This window comes from Cynocephalus volans, chromosome 1 (genome assembly GCF_027409185.1).
Source record: "Cynocephalus volans isolate mCynVol1 chromosome 1, mCynVol1.pri, whole genome shotgun sequence".
NCBI lineage: Eukaryota > Metazoa > Chordata > Mammalia > Dermoptera > Cynocephalidae > Cynocephalus > Cynocephalus volans.
In genome coordinates this window covers 132884756-132905243 of record NC_084460.1, presented here as the reverse complement: position 1 = coordinate 132905243, position 20488 = coordinate 132884756, and the positions used below count along the sequence as shown (strand labels likewise).

The following is a 20488-nucleotide window of genomic DNA, read 5'->3' as shown; positions in this document are numbered from 1 at the left end:
TTTATCTAGGCCTCTCAGTTTGATCCCAGTTCCACTTGGGGTTTATTCTCTCTTCCTTTCCTCTTTAAGAGATGAGAGCAAATTACTCTTTCTTTGGCTTAAATGCTGTTTCTTTTCTCTCTGTCATCATAAGCATGATACTGCTCTCTGCTTTCAGTTGCACTGTCTTCTGACCTAGGTGAGCATTTAGTGCTATCCAGACACCTTCTGGTAGCTAGCATCATATGAACAACTTTATTAAGATAAAGTGTGAGTAGGTTTTTGGTCTTTTGTGTTTGGGTACCTTTAAAATCCTTTTGTTGTTGTTGTTGTTTTGGGACAGGGAATGGTCTTTGCAGCTAAGATCTTCTTAATTTGTCCAGAACATTTTGGGGGGTGTGTGTATTTTATATTAATTTATAAGATAAATTTGACATTCAATGCAATTTTATGCAGCAGCAGCTCCAGAGAGTAACTGAGAAGATGGCTGCACGTTTTTTTTTTTTTTTTTTTTTTTTGCAAACTGCCTGCATTACTCTGGCCTCAATTGACAGGGTAGAGGTTAATTGGGGAAGGAATATTCAAAGTACAAATTATATGACCTAAAATTTAGACTGAGATAAAACAGACAAGCCATAATTGAACACTCTGACTATTCCTAATAGAAAATACATACACATTCAGTATATGTTTTCAGCCCAAGCTTGCAATGGCCCAGACTGGAGTTTAGGATTCTCTTCCATATGGCTGCAAACCAGTACTTCAAACTCATCTCCCCCAGCCCCTCCATGTGGCCTGGCATCTGCTGGTATGCAATAGATGTAGATAGGCAGGACTCTTTCTGGACTCTGTTCATCTTCTTTTGCTGATACCTTCTGTGAAATATTCTCTCACCCATGTCTGTCTATAACATCTTAGTTTTGATAGAACTAATGGGATGAACTCCTGATAAAAATTTGGAGTTTAGATGACTCTTTCAAAGATTAACTCAAAATAATATTTGTCTTTAAAATAAATTTTGAAGAATTATTATTAATATCTGTTAAGAACTCTCTACTAATATTAGTAATAATATTTCAGTGAATTAGTAGACTTTTTTCAATTTTTTAAACATACTTTTCCAAATAAATGAAAGGTGGTTTTATTTTTCCCCCTGAATAAGAAAAGAGTTTTTTCTGGATTTCATTTCAGATGGGCCAGTTTTAGTGTCAACATATACAGAGATGTGCACATAAATACTTTGGTAACTGAGAGGACATTAGTTCTCTAGGACATTAGTAATTCACTAGAGGACACCTCTACAGATATCCCTTACTATCCGAACTCTTGTTATCTAAACATTTGCTGGAACAACTTATAAGATTTGTTTTTCCTGGAATACCCTATCTGAATCAAAAATCCCATTAGAGTGAATTCACACGCATGAACTAGCAAAACCATTTAAGCTGCAGGTACATCCAGACGAGAGGATAGCTCAGCCACTCTCCAAATAGGCTCGAGTGTGTGCATTAGTGCTCTCAACTTACCACATTATTGAGTGAAAATGTCTTCCTCAAGAAGCGAACAGCCTGTCAATAAAATGGGCAAACTCAAGCCTAAAAAGCCCTTAGATTTAAAGAAAAATGGGAGGCGATGAAACATGTTGAGAGAGGCGCGCTGACAAACATAGCCATGCTCATGTGCCTAAGAATTACGTGTTCTTATTTTCAATGTGTTGGAAGATACAGGAAATGTAAATGTTAAAATATTTTAGGGAGAGATTCTTTGTGGATGATAATATAGATGTTCGAGTGTTTTACTGATATTTGCTAAATCTGATAGGATTTTTTTGATACATTGGGAAGCCAGTATTGTTTTTTCTGTTTCAAATAACGGATAATATAGGCTTTCATGTTCCAAAAATCTGCTATCCAACATGTTTTTATCATCATAAAGAGAGGAAAAAGAAACATTACTAGTACCTGTTGATTGTTTAAGAAAGCAGGAAGAGACAAGAGTCATAATTGTGGGGGGAAGAAAAAAGGATTGCAGAAAACTAAGTTTCTAGAAACTGGAGGAAAACTCCTCCCCTTTCTAAGAGCTAAAATTAGTCCCAGGAGTATAGACATTAAAGAGGGATTTGTATGTACATATTTCCTGCTGTGTTGGAAACAATCTTGAGATGACAGCAAAATTCCCTGTCCAGAGAAGTCTGAAAACAGTCATCTAATTTTGATGCCAATTGTTTTCTAAAACCTTATTGGGTCTACTCTATAAACGGAAAATATTGGAGAGGAGGAAAAAAACATTGTTAGTCAAAAAGTATGTTAGAAAATATCATATTATTTCTATGTGCATTTGGGGGCTGTACACGTTTTGCAACTATAGACAGTGTGCCTCAACAGTGATCCTAACAGCTTTCAGATAGTTATAATTAATAATTCTACAGGTGAAGGTGACAAGTTAAAGACCTGGGATATAGCTGAAGGATGAAGTAGAGGCAGGGCTAGGGTCTCAGATTGGGGGGAAATGTGGAAGTCCAATTTCAATGAGGCAGAAGAAAATTTAACTTGTGATCAGAACATAGGAAGTTGAATTTTAAGATAATAGAAGTGGGTGATGACAAAGCTTAGGCTGTGACCAACAGAGTGGAAGCCAAGCTGTCATCTGCATGCCAGCCAATAAGATGGAGAGGAACAAGATTCAGGTACAGAAAAGAAAATCTTCCAGACACTTGGTATTTAAGATAAGGAGCTTCAGTTAATAAGCTTGTCACCCTCTGGTTTCTAACTAATAAAGAATGGATAATAATAACAATAATAATAGTTTAGCACTTACTAGGTGTCAGCATTATACTATGCACTTCGCATACATTTCAACATTCACAACAATTTTGTAGCAATATGTACTGTTGTACCCATTATACAGATAAGGAAACTGAGATATAGAGTAAGAAACTTACTCGATATGGGTTATAAATGCTGTGGAGAAGGTATAGACAGACATGGGTGAGAGAATATTTCATAGAAGGTATCAGCAAAAGAAGATGAACAGAGTCCAGAAAGAGTCCTGCCTATCTACATCTATTGCATACCAGCAGATGCCAGGCCACATGGAGGGGCTGGGAGAGATGAGTTTGAAGTACTGGTTTGCAGCCATATGGAAGAGAATCCTAAACTCCAGTCTCAGTGCTCAGAGTTTGAACCTGATTCAAGAGGTGGGAAGAAAGTGTCGTAATCAAAACTGTATCTTAAGATGACTACTTTTTTTGTATGAGCAAATTAGAAAGAGGCTGGAGTGAAAGGACAAAGGTTAGGGGTTTTTTGGTCCTGATTGTTTGACAAGTAGTGAGTGTATCAATGGGAAGAGTGGCAGTTGGAGGTTAAAGAAACAGATTTGACATATGTTGCAAAGGACAAATGTAAAGTTTTGGTAACTGATTGGATAAAGGGTGTGGGAGTGAGGGAAGCATTTTAATAATGTCCCAGGATAAGGCAGGGCCAGCGGAATGAAAAGAAGCAAAGATGTAAAGAGAGATTGTATTCCCAGGAAATGTGCATGCTTCCCTCTTCTCTAGGATGCGCTCTGTAACATGTGTGTCCCCTTATATTCAGAATGTTCCCTGTGGTCCCATCACAGCCACATTTCTGCACAGTCCTCAAATATGGAGAAAAGTGTTGGAGGTTGTTAGCACGTCTCCCTCTGGAGATGCAACTGGGCTTAGCACCAGCAAGACAACACCAGAGGGGATTGGTCTTTCCTCCATGCTTGGATAATGGCTATTCCCAGATGCCTGGGGAAGAGCTGAGTTCATTATGTGCCTTGCACTATACTATGCACGCAATCGTGAACAGCTGAGCTGTTTGTGCAATTTAAAAAGATGAGGGAACTGGCTGTTCACAATCTATATGTAATGAATTCATAATAAATCTCTCAATGAGCAGGTATAAAAATTTCCTGTTTTTGTACAGTCAAAGCAGATCATTAGGCAACTATCAAGTGAGTCTCATTAACAGAGATAACGAATGTGGAAAATCCAGTGAGACTTGCTCCACATTTCTCTTAATAATGGCAATTTTTTTAAACCTGAAATATGCTGGTAATTTTCTCACTTGCAAAATTCAATTTGCCTAAGATTAATAAATATGCTTTTTCTTAATACTTGAAAGAAAGTAAGCTGAGATGCCGGGTATGGTTCAAGCTTTGTTAAAGAAAGAAATCTGCTGGGCTGTGCTCAAAGTAGCAGGCAGTCCAGGGCTGCCCTGAAAAGGGGACAGCACCAGGTGTGCTGGTGGTAGAGCTTATATAGTGCGCCAAGGGCTGGCTGATACCATCAAGGAGGGTCATTATGCTAATATGGATCAGGGTGGAGAACTGCATCCTTGCAGAAGCAAAAGGGGTTTCTGTTTAAGTCAGGAGGCTTCTGGTAAAAGGAAGAGAGGAGGGGATGGGAGGAGGTGGGCGGTGCCATTTTGTACTTGGGCTTGTCTAAAGTGGTGCTGGTTATGTTGCAGATCTATTGATACTTACTGAATATCTTCCATGTTCAAGATGCTACATAAAAATATCATTTGTCACCTTTTTTCTTTTTTCCACTTTATTTCTGAAAATGTAAAATAGTAAAGCCATCACAGAATGATTTGTTTTCAAGAAAATGGGAATAATATAACATAAAACAGTAAAGTTTTGTAAAATCATATATTATGTGTGAAATGCCTACTTTAAAATTTAGTAAAATGGAAAATGGGTGACAATGAACTAGTATGAGTACAAGAATTTTGATTGTAATATGGGTGGTAGTGGTTAAGAACAAGGTTAATAGTGTCAGAACAGGGGCATTTTCCTCCTATATTTTGCTTGAAAAATACTCCACTTCTGTGGAGTCCCCAGCCTCAGAGCCAGTCACAGAACTAATCAAGTTAGCCTGCTGCATGCGTTGGTGGATAATAAATATAGTAATGATTGACACCAGATAGAAAACAATAACCAAATGAAAGATAATTGTTAAAGATAATTTTCACCTAAAAATAGATACTATTGAAATATTTTCTCACTATAGTTAGAAATATGCCTATTGTGGTCAATCATACTTCATAACAAGATAATCTCTGTGTCTAGGAGGATACTTACCCTCTCATTCTTTAAGGCAGAGAAATGAAACATGCATTTGGATCATTTAATAGCAGTTTTGGCTCATTAAGACATGAATTCAAAAAGAAGGATGTATAACTTACCTATGTTGAGCCCATCAAAATTTTTATCTGATCTGTCAAAAAATCATTCCTCCTGACTCAGATTTTCACAATATAAAAATAGTATATACAATTACTATTTTTAAATTTTTATTATTTTTGTATTTTAAAAGCATAAAAAGAGGCAAGTGGGGGGTTTTTTTGTTTTGTTTTGATTTTTAATTACACCTCTCTAGAATTTAAATGCCTATCCCAGCCTTATTGGGTCGGACACAGTGTTTTCACACCCTTTGATTCAATGATTGTGTGAATTCAGTGGATATGCCACAATTAAACCTTCTTCTGTGAGGGACCCTGATGCGACCTCCAGTTTGTCTCTATTAGGAATATTCTTCAGCAAACATCTTTGGTTTTCCAAACATCAGTGTTCATTTCCTCAGAATAGCTTTCCTCAAATGAAATTACTAGATCAAATGGTATGAATATTTTAAAGCTCCTATTTCCAAGCATATTTCTAAATAGCTTCCAAAGGAAGCTATTTAGAAATATTAATTTACCTTACACTAGCAATATATGAGAATTACAGTATTACCCCAGGCTTAACAAGCTGCTAATAAGACTACATTATTTTTATTAGTGTTTATTTTATTCCAGCAAGCTTGAAAATTTTTGCAACTATTCATTTAAAAAATTTTTGTGTGTTTGGTTCCTTTTCTTTTTTACCTTATCAGTTGGCAGCTCCTGTCTCATCTGCTTTCCTCACCTCTGTTCCATTGTATAGGCTCCCACGATTCATTCAGCTACTGGGTAGATGAAAAGTCCCCAGTAGGGCCTGACCAAACCCCAACTATCAAACGCCTTGCCAGGATCTCCTTGGTGAAGAAGCTGATGAAGAAATGGTCTGTGACTCAGAACCTGACATTCCGAGAACAGCTAGAAGCTGGGATCCGCTACTTTGACCTGCGTGTGTCTTCCAAACCAGGGGATGCTGACCAGGAGATCTACTTCATCCACGGGCTTTTTGGCATCAAGGTCCGGGATGGGCTGATGGAGATCGACTCGTTTCTTACACAGCACCCGCAAGAGATCGTCTTCCTGGATTTCAACCATTTCTATGCCATGGATGAGACCCATCACAAATGCCTGATTCTCCGGATTCAGGAGGCCTTTGGAAACAAGCTGTGCCCGGCATGCTCTGTGGAAAGCATGACACTGCGAACCCTGTGGGAAAAGAGGTGCCAGGTAAGAGGGAATTAGAGATGGCTTTCAAAGGCAAGAACTTAACTCTTTCTGCTTTTCCTGTATCGCCAGCTCTAAAATAGCTCCATACAGGGTTCTTAAGCTAGAAGGCATGGATTGTTTGGAACATTAAACATGTGCAAACTGGTTCCTGGGCTCTGGGATTAACATCTGCCTAATATTTAATCCTTGTCCCAGCTACCTGTTTGACATCTAAATTGACTTTGAATGGCTTGGACAGAACCAGCGAAAGCAAAGTTGTGAAATTGGGGCAGTTGAACTTACCATTCTGTCTCTCATATGGGTCATCCCACCCTCCTAGTTCCCCTCAGGGACAGTGTATTCCATCTTGCCTTCAACTCAATGTCAGATAATCCTTGCTGAGGTACTGACTGATAAGGAAGAGCATTAGCTGACAAAGGCATATAAAGTGATTCATCTCAGGACTGTTAGTTTGGGTCATAGAGGGAGAGAGAGTTAAGGAAGGAAGAACCTGTTGAAGGGAGTCCAGACTGGGAGAGCATTCCCCAGGCTGCTTACGTTAAGAAGAGCCTCCAAACCTAGGCCATGAGGGACATGCTCCAGGAAAGGAATGTGATTCTCAGATATATTACACTCTGATCCCAAAGGATGCTAGTAGGGGAGAAGAGCTTCAGGAAAGGTCAGTCTCTAATTTATACTCTCTTTACAAAAAAAGAGAAAATAAAGCAAGTATATGTTATTCAAAGTTGATCACTTGCTCAGTAGATGCATTAACCAAAACTTCTTAAAGATGCAAATATTTTTGAGCTCAAGAAGGAGCTTTTAATTGAAAATCAGTTAAAGATTATTTGCTTGCAAATATTTGTTGAATACCTAGTATGTGCCAAGCACCCTTCTAAGGACTTGGGATAAATTAGTAAATGAAACAGACTGAGATCCTTGCCCTAATGGAGCTTTTATTTGTGTAGGAAGATAGATCATAGATAATAGAGGTAATGGATTTATTACATATAATGCTAGAAAGTCATAAGAGCTATGGAAAAAGAAAAAGTCAAGTGTGGTAAGGGGGAACCAGGATTCTGTGGGTTGGAGAATTGATTGAAGTTTCCAATGGGTTGATCAGTGTAGCCTTCACTGAAGAGATGACATTTGAGGGAGTTAATCATGTGGTTATTTGGGGGCTAAGGAAGCAGCCAGTGCAGAGGCTCTGAAGCAGGAGCGGCCCTGACATCTTTGAGGAAAAGCAGGGCCGGTGGGGCAGGAGAGCAGGTGAGGACAGAGTGGCAGAGGCGGTCAGAGAGATAATGGGCTATCATGCGAGCCTTAAAGGCACTGTAAGGACTCGGGCTTTAGCCATGCATGAGGAGGGCTTGAGCACAAGGTGCTGTGGCTTGACAGGTTTTAATGGGATCTCTCTGATTGCCATGCTAGGAAGAGACCAGCGGCAAGAGGATCAGGCAGGAGCAGGGAAACCAGTGAGGAGACTGTTAGTGGCAGTGGTCAGGTTTTGAATCTATTAAAAGGTAGAGCTAATAGGGTTCCCTAATACATAGGATTCAGGATGTGAAAGAAAGTCCGGACTCAAGGATGATTCCCGGGCTCAGCCTGAGTAACTGGAAATACGAGGCTGTTTAAAAGTGCTAAATGTCTTTGACTCCATAGAGGCTTAATGAGTTAACTGTTAGTATCTGTTGATATATCTAAGCTATTTTCCTCACTAAAACTTTTGTAAGTGATATTTTGCCAAATATTTATCATACCTCTCCCCACTAAACCTACGTTTATATTTGTTCAAACTCGCAAGTCCAACTTGGAGAGACTTTTGACCCAGTAGAGTTTCTCTCTTACCATATTAGATAATAGTAATAACACAACAACTAACATTTATTGAACCTTTACAATGTTCTAGGTATATGGATTAACTCATTTAATCCTCCCAACGACACTGAGGTAGGTACCTTGTTATTATCCCCATTTTACAGATGAGGAAACTGAGGCATGGAGCAATTAAGCAACTTGCTCAAGGGAGCATTGTCAGTAAGTAGCAAGAACCAGGACTCAACCCCAGGCTGTCTGGCTCTGCAGAGTTCCCACTGCTTCAGATACTCTCTGTGGGCTGTTCACAAGTCTTGGTGGTTCTCAGAACTGGTGTCATATATTATGCTAATGAAAATACCTTATTACTGAGCCCCTATTATCAGAGGATCTCAGAGTTAACAGAATGAGAGAAAGGGATGGAGATCTATAAGAAGGCTTTTGAATACTGGGATTCAGGTAAGGTTTCATCTGATTACAGATATAATTGTATAGTTTTGTACATAGTATTCTGGATGGGTTGGCATACTGCATACTAAACTGTGTTGAAATCTGTAGGAGTAAGAGTAAGGAATACTGAATAGTATGGACAGCGAGTTTCTAGCCAGCAGTGATGATCTAGCATAGTTTTAAGTATGGGCTAATTTAACTGTGTCATCTAACTACAAACACTCCTAAAGTTAAGAGACTGTGATGACATGTCAGAAAGAGGGAGATTGTCACCATTTTAAATCCTAAGATCCCCTTACTCCTTCCTTCCCTGCATTTTTCCCTGCCATATCTCTTCTTAAAAGCTAAACAAAGAGATCTCAAACAGTCACCGGTCATCTCCCGCCTGCTGAGGCAGTGTTATAATATAGGTGGTTAAACTTTAAGTATTCATTATGTAATGGGCTGCCTTGCAGATAACCCCATGAGTATTTTATTTCTACAATTTAATAATAATAAGAAGAAGTGCACTGTCATTCAGTCAAACTTCATTTACTTAACATGCTTACAGGTATATATTTGTACACTAGTGGCTATGGGTTTTGAGGGTACAGTGAATTAGAAAATTTAATCTACATATTGGAAGTATTTAGGATCTTAATGAGAAAGTAAAAATACATAACACTAGTGAAATACAGAACAACCGATAGACAATTGCAAGACAAAACTACCTCAAGTGCATGAAGAAAGGGGTTTTGTATTAAATCAATTGAAAAGTAGAACATAACATGAATCTGCATCTCAGAGGCCCCAGTAAAGGAACAATCAGAATAATAGGAGGTCAATCAAGGAATAGTTCTTAAAAGAAATGAGATTTTAAATGTGAGTTTCAAGAGAAAAACTGAGCATGAGCTGCTGAGCTGGAGGGGAGAGTATTACAGAGAAAAATGCAGCAAAGCGAGGTGGGGAGACAGGTGCACAGCACAGGTCCTGGGCAAGAGTTGCTGCACCTAGGTTCTTGTAGTTGGTTTGCTAGGCCAGCCTCCCACTCTAAACAGAAATTCTCCCTGTAACCTGCAGGCTCAGATTGCTCAAGAAGGCTCTTGAAGAAAGGCATAAAGCCCCTTTTGTATAATTTGTACTTTTTGCACCTTTTCCAAGGCAGAGTAAAGAGCAGTACTGTCTTCTCATCTGCTGACACTCAGCCCAGCGGCCAGCAGAACAGAACATGGCCAAGCAGGCTCTGGCATGGGGCCACACAGCCTCCTGCCTCTCCCATGGTCAGTGCATCACACAGGCCAGCTTTTCTGACAGGCCCCAGGCCTTCCAAACTAGCCGACTGCACCACCAGGAGGAAAATCCTCCCCATCTCCCAGGCAATCTGCTTACAATGAGCCTGTGATTAACCTCATTAACACGCATGTTTACCACAGACATCGTTAGCAGCCAGTCAGACATTACTCAAACCATTAAAAACTACAAGAACAGCCACTACACTGCCAAGTGCAGCCAGCCTGGCGCTCCCTAGCTCTGGGCCTTCAGAAGCAGTTAGTCAGGCCCCTTAGTCATGACCTAAATGCACACTAGAAACATGACTGACATTCAGAACCCTTGTTCTTGGGTGCCTGGAGGATTACGCTCCAGGGCCAGCTATCCAAGTATTGCAGTCCAGGCAGTGTAAACACAGACTGGACATTCCTCTAGGAAGTGATCACTGGTGCCCGTGAGGGGAAAAAGTGTATTGCTTCTAGAAACCTATGCAGCAGAGCTTTGCATTGGGACAATAGAAATAGCGATTCCCTGTTCCACAGCTGCCTCCCAGAAACTAATTAATGCTGTGCATGTGGCATGCTAATTATTTTCAAAATCACCAGCATCCTGAGTGGTCCCACTGGAGGCCCATGGCCTCTGCAAAGTTTTCCTCAACTCAAGGGGCACACTCCCTCCCTCTCCTGAGAAGGGCAAACTCACCCCGAATCAGCATGCACAGTTAAATATCTGTTTACTCACAAATTAGTTCAATGTGTTCATCTCAACTCTGAGAGCTAAATGTTGGTTTCCTAAGCACAGGAGGCATAACTTCTGAACCATACTGGCCAACTCAGCCTGAGAGTTCTCAGCCTGAAGTCCAAAGATTCCCCAGGGCGGAATGGGGGGGTTGTATGGATAAAATTTTAAGTCTGTGAATTTGGATGAGAAAAAATTACATGTTCATTTTTACTAACCTTTAACTGAAAATTAACATACCCATTGATTATGAATGCAGGCAGTGACTCACAGTAATCTTAGCCATACCTGTGACTTTGTTCCCATAAACATGTCCATGGCACATTTTTTAGTTATTGCTATCTTAAAATGCCATTTGTGTTCATCACTAACTCAAAATTATGAAATTTACTAACTCAGAACAAAATATTTTTATTTAATGCATTTATCATGAAGCACATACATTAATTTATTACAAATTTATTTAATACATTAATAGCTATATTTTCATAGCATTGATTTCTTTTGTAATCCTGTCTATTTTACTTTATGCATTCACTTAAAACATAATTCTGAGAAGCAGGTTCGTAATTTTACCATACTTCCAAAGGTGTTTATGACCAAAAAAAAAAAAAAGTTAAGAATCTTTGAGTCAGACATATAGCAAGTGCTCAGTAACTCTTTGCTTAGTGACATTCTAAAAATATGTATATAACAATTCTCGAATTTCAGCATATGGTTATTTTTGTTTGCCTTTTTCCCAGCTACCAGTATAAAACCAAGGCTTTAACACTCAGCCTTTTCATGAATTGCTTTCCTTTTTCTGTTCCAAATGTTTCAGGTTCTTATTTTCTACCACTGTCCCCTCTACAAGCAATACCCCTTCCTGTGGCCAGGAAAGAAGATTCCAGCACCCTGGGCAAACACCACGAGTGTGAGCAAACTAATCCTCTTCTTGGAGACCACTCTGAGTGAGCGGGCCCCACGCGGCTCCTTCCACGTCTCCCAAGCAATTCTGACCCCCAGAGTGAAGACCATTGCCCGAGGCCTGGTTGGTGGCCTCAAGAACACTCTGGTTCATAGGTAAGAATTTGCTTTCACCCCACAGTAAGTTTTTTTTAAAAAAAAACAAAAAAAGTACCTTGATTCTATTCTGAATAAACAACAGTAAACCATATGAGGTCACTGATAAAACAATTAGAAGTCTAGAGACTGAGACATATTATTGACTCTTACTAGTTATATAGGCCTGTGTCATTCAACCTCACTGCATCCCGTCTTAAGTGGGGATGATAATGTGCTCTAGACAATGTGTCTTCCTAGAGGCCAGCTTGATATAAGAATGAAATGAAATCATCTGTAAAAAAAGGACTTTGTGTTCAGAGTACAGTACACAGATATAGCTTATTCTTATTTTTAAATACCCCTGCTCCCTTATTAGTACAGCTCTCTGCTCAGACTTTTATTAGAGTGATTTTTTTTCCCATTGCTTTCCACACATGTTCATGTGAGCCCCTGCTGGTCACAAGAATATTGCAGGGGTGCATCATGTGTCCCCAGGCCTGCGTGTCGACAGGAGGAAATGCAGCTCTGCTCAAGAGTTTGTTCCCAAATGCCAGTGCAATGTGTGGCTTCATTTCCTCTGAGCTATTGAACTAGCACAGGGCCTTCTTCTGTGTACCAGTATCCAGAGGGTCTGTCCTAACTGAGAAGCCACATGGGGGTGCTGTCTGACTGGTCCAGGGCACTGGTTATCAACTCAAACCAAGAGGAAAAAGACAAGGTATATTTTCTTACAAATGTAGAGAGGGTTTTCTCAGCAGGGAATTAACTCCCCAACAGTTAGGTGAACTTGGGACCTTAGATCTTGTTTACCTTAGTTCATCTCCCTAGAAGGAAGCCACAGAAAATATAGCCATTCTTACTGAATTTGTATAGGGGATTTCCCTCAGATTCATAGAAACTGAAATTCAGATTCATAGCACTTCCACTGAAATCAGGTGAAAGCAAGTTTTGCCTAAGCCTGAGGACAGAGCATCCATGGGATTCTAGAAGGGGACATGGACTGAAATCAGAAAGCCTGAGATTGAAGCCTGACATGGTCCTTGTTATGAGCTGAACTGTGTCCCCTTTACCCCCGAAATTCATATGTTGAAGCCCTACCCCCCAATACCTCAGAATGTCACTATACTTGGAAATAAGGCCTTTAACAAGGTTCGTCAGAGAACTAAAAATAGATCTACCTTACGACCCAGCTATCCCACTACTGGGTATATGCCCAAAGGAAATTCAATCAATATATCAAAAAGACACCAGCACTCCCATATTCGTTGCAAACCTACTCACAATAGCAAGATATGGAATCAACCTAAATGTCCATCAGCAGATAAATGGATTAAAAAACTGGTATGTATACACAATGGAATACTATTCAGCTGTAAAAAGAAATGATATCCTATCATTTGCAACAACGTGGGCAGAACTGGAAACCATCATGTTAAGTGAAGTAAGTCAAGCACAGAAAGACCAATATCACAAAATCTCACTCACATGTGGAATCTTTTTTTTTTTTCTCTCCCCCCCTCCCCGCCACCAATGTCCCCTCTGTTTGCTTGTCGTATCAACTTCAAGTAATTGTGGTTGTGTGTGTATGTGTGTGTGTGTGTGTGAATTTATATATTAATTTTAAGCTCCCACCAATAAGTGAGAACATGTGGTATTTCTCTTTCTGTGCCTGACTTGTTTCACTTAATATAATTCTCTCAAGGTCCATCCATGTTGTTGCAAATGGGAGTATTTCATTCGTTTTTATAGCTGAGTAGTATTCCATTGTGTAGATGTACCACATTTTCCATATCCACTCATCCGATGATGGGCATTTGGGATGGTTCCAACTCTTGGCTATTGTAAAGAGTGCTGCGATGAACATTGGGGAACAGGTATACCTTCGACTTGATGATTTCCCTTCCTCTGGGTATATTCCCAGCAGTGGGATAGCTGGGTCGTATGGTAGATCTATCTGCAATTGTTTGAGGAACCTCCATACCATTTTCCATAGAGGCTGCACCATTTTGCAGTCCCCACATGTGGAATCTTTAAAAAAAAAAAAAATAGTTCTCATAGAAGTAGAGAGTAGCATAATGGTTACCAGAGGCCAGGAGGAGAGGGGGTTGGGGAGGACCAGAAGTGGTGAACCAACAGATTCAAAACTATGCTGTCTACTCTAAATGAGTCATTGTGCAGTATATGCATGTATCAAAACAACATACTATACCCCACAAATATGTACAAGTGAATGTTAAATTTTTTTTTTTTTAATTAAGAATAAAAAAGTAATTAACTTAAAATGAGGCCATTAGGGCGAGCACTAATCCAATCTGACTGGTGTCCCCAAAGAAAGAGGAAATTAAGACACACAGAGACACACCAGAGGTATGTGCACACAGAGAAATGGCCGTGTGAGGGAGGACACAGTGAGAATGTGGTCATCTGCAAGACAAGGAGAGAGGCCTTAGGAGAAAACAAATCTGCTGGCACCTTGATCTTGGACTTTCAGTCTCCAGAACAGGAGAAAATTAATTTCTGTTGTTTAAGCCAACGAGTGTGTGATATTTTATGGTAGCCCTAGCAAACTAGTGCAGTCCCTTAGCAACAGGGTGGCCTTGGACAAGTTTTCTGAAGTCTCTGAGCTGTGGTTTTCTCACCAGTTAAATGGGGTTGATAGTACCTCAGAAGAATGTAGTCTTAACATGAAAATATCTGCCAAATGGTGCCTGGCACAGAATAGGCATACCATCCCTATTTGTAAAGAAAACTGGAAGACAGAGGATCAACTTTGTCTCAGGTGGGCCTCGAGGTCAAAGGAAAGTTTTTGACCTACTGCTCTGCAGCTTGTGACAATTGTTGCCTTGGGGCCTGTCACCATCCTGGTAAATGCCAGGAGTTGAGAAGATACAGCGGCTCCTCTTCACAGTGGGGTCTATGTTTCCCTTTCTTTGTTAAGTAATCCTGGTTATTTGATCCTTGCCTTGGGGAAGGTTGACACATGCAACCTGAAGCTCACACAGAGCTCTTTGTCACCTGAGACCACAGGTACATACCTTTCCCACATTTCTCTGCTCAGGCTCCAGGGATCCTCCAAGGTTGGGCTCTGGCTGCAGCTGGCTCGAGTTGCTGCCAAGGCTTGAATTCTCACTTCCCCCGATGACCGGCAGAGGGCGCCTGTATTTCATACTTAAACACTGACCAAGGATTTTAAGAATTCTTGGATGCATCAGGCTCAGTATTACTGTGTCCTTCACGTGGGCCACTGTGCATTCGTGGTCTCTGTCTCCAAGGGAGGCCTGTATTTGCAGCCCTTCATTCTCAGGCCACAACATTTTGTCACCTAAGCATCAAGATGTGACAATTTCAAGGAAGTTTTTTAACTCCCACCCCCAAATATCTCTACCTTACACTCTCCCGTTTGTGATTCCTTCTCTTGAGCCAAACATTTACAGAGCACTTACTATATCCCAGGAAACTACTCTAAATACTTCACATGTATTATTTTATTTAATTCTCCAAAAATCTGTGTGAGTTGTTATTATTGTCTCCATTTTCAGGGCAGAGACTGAAGGACAGTGAAATTCATAAGTTAAGATCATATCGAGATTATTAAGTCTTCCAGAGTCCCGCTTAAAAATGGAAGCACCACTGGGAGGGTGATGTAAGTCATAATTAGCTACTAACATAACCATGTTACTTGATTTAGGAGATGTGTTTTAGCCCATGGTTGACTATAGAGTCCCCTGAGTGAGGGAGGACATACCCAGGATGGATTATAATTGTCATGACAAGGAAAGAAGAAAGAGAAGTGTGAATTGCTGCCAGGGCCTTAACAAGGTTTTCTAGAAGACTAAGCAGCCAGGATGTATGGTAAGAGAAGAGAGGGCAGCTTCAAAGAAAAAAAGGAGAAAATGAAAAACAGAGTATTACCAAAAGAAGAGAAAGGGGCCGATTAAGATAATAAACGTCACTTATTTTCAATTTTGCTGTAAAGCAGTTCCTTCCTAAAAAATCTCTAGTCCCTTTAACCAAAACTTAAGCCCTAGTTTCTGTCTTCCTTAAAGCATTCTCAACCTATCAAGTATTTAGTAGCTGTTTTTACCATGATGCAAAATTATGAGTACACTTTATTGCTCCCTGCTGCCCATGGTTTTGTTTTTTGTTTGTTTGTTTTGGGCAGCTGTTCGGTAAGGGGATCCAAACCCCTGACCTTGGTGTTACCAACACTGCACTCTGACCAACTGAGCTAACCAGCCAGCCCCTGCCCATGGTTTTATACACTTAGTACTAACATAGACACTATCACATTGAATTATCGTTATTTATTTATATCACTAAGAAACTGGCTATCACATAGGAAGCCTTCAATTTATAAAATGAGACTAACAGACTGTGTTCATGAGTCCACAGATTAAGAATTGGTCTGTAAAGAAATCACAGAAAAAGTAAACCTTGACTCCTACTTTATACCATACACAAAAATTCATTTGAAATGGATATTAGAGCTAAACATAAAAGCTAAAACTATAAAGCTTTTAGAAGGAAACGTAGGAGAATATTTTTGTGAATTGGGAGTAAACAAAAGTTTATCACAAAAACCATTAAAAAAATTGATAAATTAGACTCCATCAAAACTAAGGAATTCAGCTCATCAAATTATGTCATTGAGAAAATTAATAGGCAATCTACAGTCTGAGAGAAAATATTCACAAAATGTATCTGATAAAAGACTAGTATCGAAGATACATAAATAACTTCTACAACTCAACAATTAAAAAGAGAAAAATAATTAAAAATGAGTGAAAGAATTGAACAGATACTTCCAAAAAAGAAGATACAGAAATGGTCATTAAGCACATCACAAGTTGTTCAACATTATTAGTCATCAGAAAAATGAAAATTAAAACCCTGTGAGATGTCTTTACACACCCACTAGAATGACTAAAATTAAAAAGACTTGACAGCGCCAAAGTTTGGGGAGGATGTGAAGCAACTAGAACTCTCATACCTGGGTGGTGGGAGTTTACGATGGGACAACCTCTTTGGGAAAACATCTGGCAGTTTCTTATAAAACTAAGTGTAAACCAGTCCTATAGTGCAGTAATTTCATCCCTTGGTATTTACCCAAAAGAAATGAAAATAAACGTCCACAAAAAGACTTGTATAAAAATGCTCATAGCAGTTTTGTTCATAGTATTTAAAAACCGGAAACAGCCTATGTATCCATCAGTAGGAAAATGGATAAACAAACTTGCAGTGTATTCATACGATGTATACTATACAGTGATAAAAAAGAACAAACTACTGATACATTCAGCAACATGGATGAATTTCAGAAGCATTAGGCTGAGTGAAAGCTCACACACAATGAATACATACTGCGTGGCTTGTATGAAGTTCTGGAACAGGCAAATCTAATCTATGAGCAGAGAAATATCTGCATAGTTGTTGTCTCTGGGAGGATGGGGCAGGCACTGGTGGGGACGGAGAATGCAGGAACTTTCTGGAGTCCTGGTAATGTTCTATATCTTAATTTGGGTTTGGGTTATGTGTGTACATTTGTCAGAATTCAGCAAATGTATACTTCGATTTGCACGCTTTATTGGAGGTAAACTTTATGTCAAAAGAAAAACAAACTGAAAACAAGTATTGAATCCTAGTTACCATATTCTTGCTGAAGTATTTAGGGGATGTGTATAGATGTTTGTAATTGGAATATGTCAAAAATATAAGACGGATTGATGGAAGGATAATGATGGGCTGATGGATAGATATGTGGTGAGCAAGTTTAGTAAAATGTTAGTAGTAGAATCTAGGTGGTGGATATACTTACTATAAAATTCTTTCAATGTTGCCATATGTTTGAAATTTTTCATGATAAAAACAAAATTAAAGAACCCACCAATAATTAGAGTTTTGATCTTAGTTTTTCAAGGTCCTGTTGACATGGTATCTCTTTGGTGTTTGGGACAAATAACCTCATCTTCCACAAAGAAACCCTGGAACATATACTTCTCTAATGGAATAAAGACCACTTCATCTCTGAAGGAGATGTAAAGCTTAAAGGGACATACCTCTGGGGGCTTGTCCTTTGATTGACATTCTTCTGTTGTACTAATGGAAATGTTTTGTTTCTGTTTCTGGAGGGGTCCCTCTGAACTCTACTGTCTGTTCTCTTCTCTCAACACTTTTGTCTTTATAGGAATCTTCCTGCCATTCTGGACTGGGTAAAAACTCAGAAGCCTGGATCCATGGGTGTCAACATCATCACATCTGACTTCGTGGACCTGGTGGACTTTGCCACAACCGTCATCGAGTTGAATGACCTCCTACAGGAGGACAGAGCTTTGGCTAAATGCTGATTTAATTTTTTATTTAACTTAATGTTGAATTTGTTGAACAGGGTAGAGTTCTGAAGGGTTTCCTGTTAGGATGGTCCCTGGGCAGTGATGGTGAAGTAAGAGGAAGAGGGCTATTTTTTTTTTTCCCTTCCTCACAGGGCCATTTGGATAAAATTACAAGGCCTTTAATTGCATTTTTCCCAAATGAGACTTTTAAAAAACTTAAGTCCAAGGGAAGAAAGCATGTTCCATGTGATCAAAGTCAGGATCTCCCCAGTGGCTTATGGTAGTGAATGGAATATGGAAATAGGATCTCCAAGTTCCACTGGAATATTGAGTGTCCCCTAAGTGGCCCAGCTCCCTATTGTCTTCCAGGTGTTGTGTTCGAGCCAGTGAGAAGACCGAACCCGAAACACATTCCTGGCCAAAAGAAATGGCTCACTGCAGGTGTGGACTGCCCTGTGGGGTGGCCCTAACACCAACCTTGGGTTCTGAGGAGGGAGGGGACCAAGCACCAGTTCTCCCTAGGATTGTTGAATGTCACTACTTCTTCCCTAAGAGAGTAAGGTGTATTTATCGCTGAGGTGTTTCAGCCACATGCTGTTCTTGCATAGCTTGTGCTGGTAACTGGTCACCTTCATTCTTCAGATAAACAGTGCGTAGTGCCCTTGGTTTTAGAAATATGTTTCTCAGTTTGAAAATATTGATTCCTTTCTATTTCTTTTGGCCCTTTCTTAAAAGTTAAAGGAACAGTGATGGGCGATCTTTTCAGTGTAGGGCCCAACAAGAGCTAGACATGCATATTTGCTGCATGCCAGATTTCTTTGTTTAAATTCTGTAGCTTTTCCCAAAATGGCTTCCAGGTAAGCACCTGCATCATTTTGGCAAAGTCTTCTTTGGAGTGGGGTCTTGGAGCCAGATATTGGAATTGCATTTTGCTGCGGACTGCTTAGGACTCAGGTCAACAGTGTGGGAAACAACGCTAAGTGGAATTCACCTTATCCATAACACTATGAAGGCAGGTGCAGGATGCACAGGAGAGTGCAATGGCATTACAGCAGGAAGCTCCAAGTGGGTTTGGAGCCTTCTGTAACTCCTTGAACACAAGACTACCTCGGGGACATTTAGGATGATATGTGTGTCAGTACGTGAGAAATACCCAATGCTAGAACGTTTCCAGTTCTTGTCTTGATTGTTCTACTTTCTTTAGTTTGTTTTGAGCCTATAATCACCACTGCATGAGGGCTTTGAAACTCGAGCGAGGATTTTTTTTTTTTTTTTTTTTTAATAAGAGGTGCTTATCTATAAAGAGCCCTCTTGTGTTTTCATTTATTTATTTATTTATTCATGTATTTATTCATTGATTAAATATCACAGTGCTTCTGATGTTAAGAGCACTCTCACAGGATCTTACCAAACCTTTCTTACCCAGGACAGATGCCGCTATGTCTTCCTCCTCTCAACAGGATTGCTTATCTCAGGGCTGTGAATGACCCGTGTCTCTGCTGGAAATGTCCTGGCTCCCCCAGTCCTGCTGGGGACAGTGTATATGTGTGGATGTGGTCCAGATCTGAAAAGCCACTACCAAGCCATGCACTGGGACAGAAGATCAAATGGGTCATGAAGAACTCTCAGTTCTTAGGTAGACCCTTCAGAAGAGTGTTGGAAAGGAAGGAGCTAAAAAGAACACTGGGCATGAGAGTATGTGCACTTTGACGCTCCTCAGCACTATCTGAGAATCCCTAAGGAAGTGTCAGCTTCTGGGTTCTTAGGAGGAAATAGAAACATGGAATCCCGAATGGATGTATGCATTTATAAAGACTGTTGGACCCTTCTCCCAGCAGTTTTCTGTTTCTATCCTTTGACACTCATAGCTGGATCTTGCGTGTTGCCTGCAGTGGGGGGTACCCTAGGTGAACTACCGAAAGCACATGCACACCCCCAATTCCTGGTCTTCCAGCCTTTACTTTCCGTAAGTAATTTAAGCCCTGACTTTGAGCTTCCACAGCTTGAGGAGGTCATAACACAAATGCCTCTGGGGGAACCTGATTTAACTTTCCCTTTCTTCCATTTGAACCCCTCCCCACAGAGGTTTCTGGGATGGTATTGTCAAATTCTGTAGGGCCTTCTCTAGATAACACTTTCTTAGTTTTCCTTCAATTCTGATATTAGATCCTACTGACAAGTTCTGAAATCCCTGGCCTACCTTCAGGCTTTTATTTTTGTGTTGCTATTGTTTTATTTTGGTTTTGTTTTTAATTCTCGGTAAATTGCTGGGGTCTAGACCATTTCCCCTCTTTCAACCCTTTGTTACTTGGCAAAGAGATAAGGAGGCAAGAGGAGAATTATTCTACTGTTTTATTTGAGCCTCAGCTTTGTCCAGGTGCTTGGTGCTATGAGGCCAGGCGTGTTGACAGGTGCCTACCCAGGATACCAGTGACACCCAAGGGCTGCTGACTGTTCAGTGAATTGTTTACTTCATTTTCTCTTTTAGTTTTT

The 20488-nt window shown here is 40.0% G+C and overlaps 1 protein-coding gene across 1 annotated transcript in view; it reads left to right on the top strand.

Annotated features, from left to right (window-relative positions):
• Positions 1–18567, top strand: part of PLCXD2 (phosphatidylinositol specific phospholipase C X domain containing 2) — a 37112-nt gene extending 18545 nt beyond the window's left edge. Inside the window, exons 2-4 of the mRNA XM_063114925.1 lie at positions 5932–6392; positions 11443–11684; positions 17851–18567. Of these exons, the coding sequence (XP_062970995.1) occupies positions 5932–6392; positions 11443–11684; positions 17851–18010 (863 nt within the window). The 3' untranslated portion in view covers positions 18011–18567. The remainder of the gene's footprint in view (positions 1–5931; positions 6393–11442; positions 11685–17850) is intronic.
• Positions 18568–20488: the final 1921 nt, after the last annotated feature.